General features: G+C 38.3%; 1 gene segment (V, D, J or C); it reads right to left on the minus strand.

Annotated features, from left to right (window-relative positions):
* Positions 1–9299: 9299 nt before the first annotated feature.
* Positions 9300–9932, minus strand: LOC101607998. The segment is given in 2 exon segments: positions 9300–9631; positions 9884–9932. Coding segments are annotated over 2 exon segments (381 nt in total).
* Between the last annotated feature and the right edge of the window lie 2049 nt (positions 9933–11981).

Consider the following 11981-nt stretch of genomic DNA (forward strand, 5'->3'; position numbering starts at 1 on the left):
AACAGCCCCTAGCGGTGACAAAAAGAAGACTGGATCCTGCAACCCATAACAGAGGCAGTAGGGTTTAGTAACAAAGGGCACTATGCTCTTGTGATAATGATATCTCACCACCTGGTCTTCAGAACAAACCTGATACCAGCACAAGGTTGAAAGAGATAGACACAGACAACACTCAACTCCTATCAAACCAGATATCCAGAGACACAGAGGCTCCCAAGACCTCATCACAGAACTAGACCTAAAACAAACCCAAAATGGCTCAGGGAAATTTGAGAAAGAGGGTGTGGAAAGATTGTTAGAGCCACAAGTTTTGTCATTATGCACAGAGTCATTGCCACTTATAAATAACTGATGGCTAACACCACAATGCATGACCCATATTCCCCAATGAGGAGGGTCCCTGTGGAGAGGGGAGGGCAGGGAGGAGGGTAACAATGGTACCAACATGATTGTGTATGTAGCGAATAAAATAAATAAAATATATTGAAAGCAGATAATGAGAAAAAGAAGCCATCTACAAAGGCAAGCCCATCAGAATAAAAGCAGATTACTCAACACAAACTTTAAAAGCCAGAAATTCATAGAATGATGTATTCCATGTTCTGAAAGATAACAACAGTCAAACAATAGAACTTTATCCTGCAAAGTTATCTATCCAAATTCATGGATAAATAAGAATATTAAACAACATAAACAGGCTAAAGGAATTTATGACCACTAAACCAGCTCTACAGAAAATACTGGAAGAAATCCTGCACAGTGAAGAGAAATCAAAACACACACACAGGAGGAAAGAAGAAAAATAAATCATTCTCAAATCACAGATAAAACAAATAAGTAAAATGAAAACAGAAAGCACTACAAAACATGAAGAATGGTGAGAATAAGGACATATCTTTCAACAATCCTCTTCATATCAATGGTGTCAATGCCCCAACTGAAAGACACAGGCTTGCAGACTGAATTAAAAGGTAAGATCCTGCTGTTTGTTTCCTTCAGGAAACTCATCTTTCAATAAAACAAATACACTGTCTTAGGGTAAAAGGATGGAAAATGGCATTTCAAGCCAATGGGCCTAAGAAACAAGCAAGGATTGCTGTTCCAATATTTGCAAGGATAGACTCCAAACCAACATTAGTGAGGAAAGATAAAGAAGGTCACTTTATACCAATTAAAGGAATATTCCAACAGGAGGACATTAAAATCCTAAACATATATGCACCTAACATGGAGGCTCCCAAATCCATCAAACAAACAGTATTTGACTTAAGGTCACAGATAACACCAAACACAATTGTAGTGGGTGACTTCAATGCCCCACTCTCATCAATTGACAGGTCATCCTGGCAAAAAATAAACAGAGACATCTGGATTAAATGATGTCATGGAACAAATGGACCTCACAGATATCTACAGAACATTCCATCTAAATGATACAGAATATACATTTTTCTCAGCAGCACATGGAATACTCTCTAAAATAAACCATATGTTAGGACACAAAGCAAATCTTAACAAACATAGGCAAATTATAGTGATCCCTTGTACTCTATCTGACCACAATGGGATTAAAGTACAAATAAACAACAAGAATAACTACAGAGCATACACAAATTCATGGAGACTAAATAGCACACTATTGAGTGATGAATGGGTCATTGAAGAAATCAGAAAAAAATCAATAAATTCATAGAAAAAATGATGATAAGAATACAACATAATAAAACCTTTAGGACAAAATGAGGGCAGTCCTAAGAGGGAAATTTATAGCTCTAAGTATAACCCAGGCCCAGAAAGCCAAGCACCACATGTTCTTTCTCATATGTGGATCCTAGCTACAGAGATTGGACTTCCATGTGAGTAGGAAGAAAACTCAGTAGCAAAGGCCAAAAAACTACAAAAGAAATATAGAGGGAAGAGAAAGGAAGGGATGGGGTACTTAATAGGATGGTATTGTATATATGTAATAGAAGAATAGATTAATGGGGGTGAAAAAGCCCAAAGTGAGGTCAGGGGAAGAGATTGAGTAAAGGAAAGTTGGAGGGAGGGCTAATCAAAATCTAAGAGGATATAAATAAATCATATGGAATCCTACTTTTTTGGATGGGAGACATAGATTGTTGCTAGAAAATTTTCAGTGCCAGAGATGGCATACCTTCCAGTGAGTTGTTGGCCAGGGACATCTCTGATGCCCCCAAAACATTATAGACCATTGCTGAGGTCCTTGGTTTCCCACAGCAGTAGATGGGAAGACCCTATTGCTGAAGACTCCACATGCTTGGGCTTCAAGGAAACTGAGAAATCCTGCTGGAACTGAGCTGATAACATCCTCCATGTAGACTAGCTGACAGAATGTTGGAAGAAGCCATTCTGCATGCAGTTCAATGGGAGAGAGAGAAATCACCAGTTAAGATACTCAACAGTGGACACTGCAAGCCTTATATTTGGCCAGCCAGGCCAAATGAGCCAACAGGTGTAATAGTGGTATGTCTGTCTTGGTGGAAACCAATTGCCCTCTAATTGGATTGGAGGCCTGCTCCATGGGAGGGAATACATCCCTGATACTGAACAGTTAAAACAGGGCTAGTCATGAACCCTAGGGGTATAACGTCTGCTGCGGTCTGGCTAAATATATATACTATGCCTATCAACCTGTCCAGTAAGCACTTCTCTTAATGTTCATACCTTTATATTAATGCTACTCTCACTTCTGGTGGAGAATCTTCTCTTTTCAGATGGCTGGGACCTTGGGATGACTCAGAAGGTATTATGGTGCTGGAAAGAGGTGACTGGAGTTCTCAGTACTATAATATCTCTATCACACCTTCCAAGGCTTAGGGTCTAATGCGGACGATGTGGTGGAAAGAATATAAGAGCCAAAGGAAGGGTAGGACTCCTTACAACGTGCTCCCACCAGACACAAACTGACCTGGATATCCATGACCTCACAGTGCCTGACACTACCTACAAAAGACCATTGTAAGAGGAGGAAAAGATTGTGACATCAAAATAAAAGATGCACTGATTGAGATGGGGAGGGGATATTATGGATAATGGAGTTTCAAAGGGGAAAGTGGGGGGGGAGGGAGGGTATTACCAGGGATATTTTTATAATTATTGAAGTTGTTAATAAAAATATGAAAAAAAAAAACAAAAAAAGAAATTTAGAGAGTTCACAGTAAACAATTTGATGATTCACCTTAAGGCCTTTGAAAAAGAAGAGTAAGACAAACCAAATATCAGTAGATAAGAAGAAATAATAATGATTAGCACAGAAATTAATGAACTGGAAACAAACAAACAAAAACAATCCAAAAAATCAATGAAACAAAGAGCTGGTTCCTTGAAAGAATAAACAAGATTGATAAACCCTGAACAAATCTGACCAGAAGAAAGAGAGAAGAGACTAAACTTAATAAAATTAATGATGAAAACAGTACCATTAAAATAGACACCAAAGAAACTCAGAAAAATCATAAGGGCATACTTTAATAATATATATCTCTAAGTTTAAAAATCTGAAAGAAAGATTTTGTTGATTCACATGACCTACCAAAATTAAATCAAGATGAGATAAACCCTTTAAATATACCTATAACAAGTACAGGGATCCAAGAATTATAAATTATACCAACTAAAAAAAGGCCAGGCCCATCTGGATTCACTGGTGAATTTTCCCAGACCTTCAAGGAAGAACTAGCACCGTTACTTCTCAAGCTTTTCCATAAAATAGAAAAGGAAGGAATTCTACTGAACTCTTTCTATGAAGCCAGCATCACCTTCATACCAAAACCAAAGACAGAACAAAAAGAGAAAATTACAGACAAATCTCCCTCATGAACAGAGATGAAAAAATTATGAACAAAATATTGACAAACATAATACAAGATTATATCAGAAAGTTTTTTCACCCATACCAAATAGGCTTTCTCCCAGAGATGCAGGGCTGGTTCAACAGAGCAAATTGATAAATGAAATACACTATATGAATGGACTGAAGGACAAAAACCATATGATCATCTCAATAGATGCAGAAAAGGCATTTGACAAAATCCAACATCCCTTCATGGTAAAAGTTTTATAGAAACTGGGAATTGGAGGATCGTATGGCAACATAATAAAAGCCATTTATGGAAAACCTACAGCCAAAATAATACTAAATGTGGAAAAACTTGAAGGTTTCCCACTAAGTTCTGGAACAAGACAAGGATGTCCACTGTCCCCACTTTTATTTAATATAGTACTGGAAGTCTTGACTATAGCAATAAGGCAAGAGACACTGATAAAAATGATACACATTAGAAAGGAAGAGATAAAGTTATCATTATTTACAGATTATATGATTCCATACATAAAGGGCCCTAAAGACTCTACAAGCAAACTGTTAGCACTAATAAACACTTTTAGCAAAATAGCAGAATACAAAATAAACACACAAAAATCAGTAGCTTTCCTGTGCACTAACAACACACAGGTAGAGGATGAAATCAGGGAATCACTCCCATTCACAATTGCCTCAAAAACAAAATGAAGTACCTTGCAATAAACTTAACCAAGAAAATCAAGGATCTCTACAATGAGAACTTTAAGACATTCAAGCAAGAAATTGCAGTAAGTACAAGAAAATGGAAATACATCCCCTGGTCTTGGATTGGAAGAATACAAATTGAGAAAATGTCAATCTTACCAAAAGCAATCTACACATTTAGTGCAATCCCCACTAAAATTTCGATGGCATTCTTCACAGAAATAGGAAAAATAAATCTTAAAATTCATTTGGAAACACAAAAACTCTGAATAGCCAAAACAATTTTGATCAACAAAAATAAGGTTGGTGATATCACCATACTCAATTTTACAAAAAAAAAAAAAAATTACCAAAACCATAGTAACAAAACAGCATGGTACTGGAACAAAGACAGACATATAAATCAATGGAACATAATAGAAGACCCATATTTTAATCCAAGCAGCTATAGCCATCTGATTTTTGACAAAAACGCCCAAAACAGTCATTACAGAAATGACTGCCTCTTCAATAAATGGTGCTGGGAAAACTGAATATCTTATGTAGAAGGATGAAAATAGATCCTTGCCTTTCTCCATGCACAAGAATAATTACCAAGTGGATCAGGGACCTTAATATCAGACCTGAAACTTTGAAATTGCTAGAGGAAAAGTTAGGGGAAACCCTTCAACAGATTGTCAATTTCTCAGGAAATAAATTCACTAAACAACCAGAGGGAAAAGTTAGGGGGAGCCCTTCAACATATTGTCAATTGCTCAGAAAATAAATCCACTAAACAACCAGAGGGATGTCATGAAATTACAAAGATTTCATACGGCATAGGATGCTGTGAATAGAGGAAAGAGACAACCTATAGAATGGGAGAAAATCTTTGCCTGCTATACTTCTGAAAGAGGATTAATATCCAGAACATACAAAGAACTCAAAAACAAAACAATAAGAAATCAAACAACCCAATTATAAAATGGGCTATGGAACTAACTAGTGAGTTCTCATTGGAAGTAATATAGATGGCATATAAACATCTTAAAAAAAAAAAAGGAAGTGTTCAACATCCTTAGCCATCAGGGAAGTGCAAATTAAAACTACTTTGAGATTCCATCTCAATCCTGTCAGAATGGCTACCATCAAGAAACAAAAGACAACAAATGTTGGTGAGGATGCAGAAAAAGAGGAACTCTTCAACACTGTTTGTGGAAATCAGTGTGGAGGTTCTTGACACAGCTAAAAATACATTTACTATATGATCCAGCTACAGCACTTCTAGGTATATATCCTAATGACTTTTCTCACTACCTTCAATATACTTGCACAATCCTGTTTATTGCTGTTCTATTCACAATAGCTAGGAAATGGAACCAGCCTAAATGTCCACCCACAGACAAAAGGATAATAAAGGTGTGGTTCATTTACACAATGGAGTTCTATTCAGCAGTAGAGAAAAATGAAATTATGAGCTGGGGAAATGGCTTAGTGGTTAAGGTGCTTGCCTGCAAAGCCTAAAGACACATGTTTGATTCCCCTGGACCCACGTAAGCCAGATGCACAAAGGGCACAATTGTCTGGAGTTTGTTTGCAGTAGCTGGAGGCCCTGACCCATCCATTCTCTCACTCTGTCTGCTTCTTCCTCTCTTTCTCTCTCTCTCTCTCTCTCTCTCTCTCTCTCTCAAATAAATAAGCACATAAATAAAATTAAAAAGAGAAAAATGAAAATTTCAGGAAAATGGATAGATCTTCAAATGAGGTAACCCAGGCCCAGAAAGCCAAACTTCACATGTTCTATCTCATGCATGGGTCTTAGCTACAAATGTATAGACTTGTGTGTGAACTGGAACCAAAAATCGGTAGCAGAGGCCAGTAAGCTTGAAAAAGACTAAAAGTGAGGGAAGAGAGAGAAGGACTTAAGGGGTAAGTGGATGCTATTGTATATATGTAAGTAGAAGAACAGATTACAGGCAGTGGAAAGACATAGTGAGGCCAAGGGAAAAGATGGTGTAAAAGAAGGGTGGAGGTGGGGGGGTCAATCAACATTCAGGATATTCTGAGTAACACTTATGAAAACCTACTTTTTGATTAATTGCACATCTAGAAGCTATAAATTGTTACTAGAAAATTTTCAGTGCTGGGGTGGAATATCTTCCAGTGAGTTGTTAACCAGGGCGGTCCCTGTTGCCTCCAAAATATTACAGGCTATTGTCAAGGACCTTGGTTTCACATGAGAAACAGATGGTAAGACCCTATTGCTGAAGACTTCACATGACTTGGTGGTAAGGTCACTGAAAAATCAAGTTGGTACTGACCTGAAATCCTTACCAGCCAACTGAAACCTAGGGAAAAAAAAAAAAAAAAAAAAAAAAAAAAAAACCTGCACTGCATGCAGCCCTACGGGACACAGAAATCATCAACAGTGAAAACATTGAACACCGCAAGCTTTAAGTTTAGCCAAACAGGCCGAATGACTGAATGAGTGCAATAGTGCATGGCTGCTCTGGGAAAAACCACCTACTCTCTAACTGGACTGGAGGCCCGCTCTATGTAAGGGAATACATGTCTGGTACTATAAACCCATCCAAGCCTATGGCAGGCAGTCATGAGCCTTAGTCATATAAAGCCTGCTCTTGTCTGGCTAAATGTATAGATTATTCTCACTAAACTGCCCTGAAAGCACTACACTTAATGTTCATGTTCATATATTAATGCTACTATCATTTTTGGTTAGAGAAGTTTCTCTTTTCAGATGGCAGTGACTACTGAGATGACCCATAAGGCAACATAGTGCTGGAAGATGGGATGGAGGAGTGTCCAGCACTGAAACATCTCTATCACACCCTCCAAGCCTCAGGTTCATTGTAGAAGAGGTGGCAGAAAGAATGTAAGAGCCAAAGAAAGGTACCACTCCTTACAATGCAACTATCCAGACAGAAATTGGCCTCGATATCCATGACCTCACTGTGCTGAGCAATACCTTCATATGACCTTCATAATAGGAGAAAAATATAAAAAAATAAAAGAGAAACTAATGGACAGAGGGAGGGGATATGATGGAGAGTGGAGTTGTGAAAGGGAAAGTGGGAGAGGTTAGGGAAATGTCATGGTTTACTGTCTGTAAGTGTAGAAGTTGTTAATAAAGAAGAGATAATGTTGTCATTGTGTGACTATCATATTCTACTTAAATTACCCTAGGCAATGAAGCCCGGAATTGACCCAAGCTTGTGCTATTGCACAGTGCTCCTGTGCCATCATTCTCTGTGCAGTAGTTTGTTATACTTGATATACTAATCAATAGCAACATAAAGGGTGATTTTTGTATATTTAAATACACAAATCTCAAAAGGTATAGTAAAAATTCAGTATAATAGATGAACTGTTCCTAGAATATGTATGCCCCATGAATGGCTCTTGCAAACAAAGAGCAACTATGAGTGACTGGCTATAAACGTGAATGTGGTATAGAACATTAGTGTCCACCACCGTCACTACAAACGTAGTTCTGCAAGTTGTACCCATTCCTCGCATGCTTGCAAGTGCACAGGGTAAAACCCTGAAATCCAGGCAGCAATCCTTTCAATCTAGGATTGTTCATAAGATCATCTCAGTTTCTAACTGGTTCATAGATTCACTACAACCTGATTAGATTTAAAACCCCAACATGAGCCACAGTGTGGTGTCCTACTAGCTGCTGTCCTCCGTGTGCCCTTCATGATTCCATTCATTCCCTTCTGCCCAGAATCTTCTGGATATTATTTTATTTCAGGGATGGGGATCCACTGTTGTTTTATCTATTAGTCATTCAAGTTGTTTTGTAAAATTCTCATTTCCATACTCTATGAATTTTTCAAAGTTGTTTCTTCATTTTTTTTAAAACTACAACTCTGAAATAAAGAAAATAAACTTCCCTATAAACACACTGAGGTGAGGAAAAATCTTTTGGAGCATATTTTTTGCAGCTTATAAAGAAATGCGTAAACGAGAATCTGTGTCATTTTTTAGATGCTTCCCTGTGCCTGCTGTACATAGAGATGCAAGTATGCTCAGAGAAAACAAACATAGACAGGAATTGGTAGAGGAGAAAAAGAAAATCCTAATAGTATCAATTGTTTATTTCTTGCTGCATATAAAAGAGGAACTGGTTAATTTACCATATAACAAGTGAAAAGAAAAATAAACCTCAATATTCACAAAATCAAATTTAAAAATGCACCTGAATTTTGGTTAACATGATTCGCCCTTAGTCCTGGTGACATGGCTGCACCTATGAATGAATTCATCTTGGTGTGTGCACTAGGCAACAACAGTGAGGATGAGTGACCATCAGCTTTCCTTCAGGTGTGTGCACAGGGCAGAAGTGATCAGGAAGAGTGACCATCAGCTTTCCTTCATGTGTGTGCACAGGGCAGAAGTGATCAGGATGAGCGACCATCAGCTTTCCTTCATGTGTGTGCACAAGACAGAAGTGATTAGGAAGAGTGATCATCAGCTTTCCTTTATACATATGCACAAGGCAGGGGTGATTATGATGAGTGACCATCAGCTTTTGCTTCGTGCCTGGCATTTCTGAGGGCACTGGGGCTCTCTTCACACTGAGGCTGCTTATGTAAGGCAAAAAAAAAAATATATGGAGCATTGTAAAGTCATTTTATGGGCAGATGGAGCAGCTGTGACCTACTCTCTTGAGGCCTTCCAGCTCTGCCTCCTTATACAACTTCAGAGAATCTACTGTGCTGCCCAACAGATGAACAACAAGTATGGCAACCAGACAAGAGGTTTTTGTTCAGGGCTGTACCACTGTGGGAGGGAGATATAAACCTTGGCCACAGTAATAAACTCCTAAGTCCTCAGGCTCTACTCTGCTGATTTTGAGTGTGAAATCTGTCCCAGACCCACTGCCACTGAACCTGTCTGGGACCCCAGAGTCACGGTTGGAAACCTTATATATCAGGCGCCTTGGAGACTGGCCTGGCCTCTGCAGATACCAACTTAGATATGTGTTTCCATCACTATGTAGGAGACTCTGACTCGACCTGCAGGAGATGGAGGCAGGCTCTCCTGCTGTGACAGACAGGGACAGTGGAGTCTGGGTCACCACAACATCACCAATGGATCCTGAAATTGAAACAAAAAGTAATGTACTAAAATATTGAAATATTTTAAGGTGTTCCCCAAACTATATGCCTTTGCTTCTTCTGGAATCTTCCTCACTCTCGGGGAGGAGAGGGTTGCACTGTCACATGCACATTTTGGAGAAAACACACACACACACATCCGATTCATGGACAAAAAAATACAACTATAAGAGAGTATCCTCAGATTGCACAGCTCCTCCCATGCCCCTTCCTTCTCTCCCTCTGCCTTTACCAGGGATCCAGAGCATCATCAGCCCCAGGAGCTGAGCAGGGCACCTCATGGTGGGAAGTGGAGATGAAGAGTTCTGGTCAGTCAGGTCACAAGTTGAGCTGAGCTTTTATCTCAGAATAGCAAGGGAAGGTCCTCCCCAGAGAGAAACATGCAAATCCCCTGGTTGGAGCAACAGTGCACAAAGAGCCAGAGTGAGTGCTGGGTGTCCTCCCGTGAGAGTGGTGTGAAATGCCACCTGTGTTTTATCAATACCAGTGCAGTCCATGCTGCCCATAGGAGTGGGAAGAGGTGAGAGTGCTGTTCTGTTGGAGAACATGGTGCACAGATCCCAGCACCCAGAGACAGCAGTTGAGAATCAACAGTATGGTGGTGTGTACCAAGTCAATCATGTATAAAGTAATGGCTAGCCAGCACAGCTCTCTTCCTGCTAGTCTAGACAAGAATAATGCATTGGACACTAAGTCTATTGATTACTAAGTTTTTTTTGTTTATTTTTTAATCAGTGACCTTCACATTTTATTTCCTTGCGGATTTGATTTTAAAAAATTGAGATTTTTTTTCCTCTTTACTATTGTATCTTCAAATATCTTTTCTTACAATATAGTCAACCTGCTGGATCAGTTACCTTCTCCATTTTCTTAAAGTTCAAGAACCATCTTTCTCTTTGTTTCAATATAGTCTCTCATTCTTTGTTTTTTTTTTTTTGGGGGGGGGGGCTCAATGTAGGGTCTCACTCTATTCCAGGCTGACCTGGAATTCACTACGTAGTCTCAGGGGTGGCCTCCAACTCATGTCGACCCTCCTACCTCTACCTCCCGAGTGCTGGGATTAAAGGCATGAGCTACCACGCCCAGCTACTCTCTAAGTTTTCCTTTGCCAGTACCCGTCTCTTCTTATTAAGTTTAAACTAAATGTAAATATCATTTGTTTTATGTTAGTCTAGGAGGGACCTACTTTAGATCTTACAAGTTCTATGTGTGAAACCTCAGTTCTGCTAAGTTTATTTCTTAGTAAAGATTGCATTTATGGCTTCCACAGTATCACTTTAAGCCTCAAGGAGGTCTCATAATCTCTTTCTCTCTTCTTCTCTTTATCTCTCTCACACTTTCATTTCATTTCAATGCTGTTCATATATCTATTTATCTATCTATATCTAAATCTATATGTCTATATCTATATCGATATAAACAAAAAAAGGAGCTTGAAAAGGGAAAGGAAAGGAAATGAAAGGAAGCAAAGCAAACAGACTGGGTATCTGATTGTCTGGGGCTTGGTAAGGATCCTGGTCTCAATTGCCCATGAGGAGTTTATGCTAATTTAATCCTAATTTCAGTTAGTTTTTCTTACCTAAAACAGAATATTGATTTGCCTCCTTTCTTTTATGTCTGCCTAAACTTAGGGAATACGATTAACAATTTTGTCAAATCAATAGAGCTTCTCTTTGGTGTGTTCACCTGTGAATGAATAAGAGCAAATAGCAATCCCCATAAAGCAGGTTTAAAATTCCCTATGATAGCTAAGTGTTGTCTAGATGGACAGTGTTGAAGGGTGAGCCTCCATTATGGCCTATGGATAAATATTTTTTCTTCATTTGCTATAATAATTTGAACAGAGAGTCTAAAATCCTAGCTTGTGACTTATTTATGTTTTTATGTAAATTTTATATTTTCAGAGAGGAAATTATTCTTGAGTTAATTTATTATATATTTTAATTCTATGACAAAACTTTAAACAGTGATACTTTTTGGAACATTAAATATTGATTTGTTTTCTTTTTCTTTTTCTTTTTCATGTTATCTATCAAAAACATATTCAGGAGTGGAGAGACTGATTAGTACATATTCCACATATGCTTAGTGGACAATGAAATAGTATGAACAAAGAAGAATTTTTTTTGTTTTTTTTTTTCAAAGAAGGAATTTTATTCATGCTCTTTCTCAGGAATTTTCTCTCAAACCTATTTTTTTCTTTTCATATATAATCGGGTTCTGCTTATTTCTTATTCTGTCTGAAAACTTTAGTCTGTTTGTTGTTGCTGTACTGCATGCTTTCCAGGCAAAATTTACCCTGAGCCTCTAGCCTTCCTTGGGAAGTGAAC

The sequence above is a fragment of the Jaculus jaculus genome, chromosome 6, assembly GCF_020740685.1.
Source record: "Jaculus jaculus isolate mJacJac1 chromosome 6, mJacJac1.mat.Y.cur, whole genome shotgun sequence".
Lineage (NCBI taxonomy): Eukaryota > Metazoa > Chordata > Mammalia > Rodentia > Dipodidae > Jaculus > Jaculus jaculus.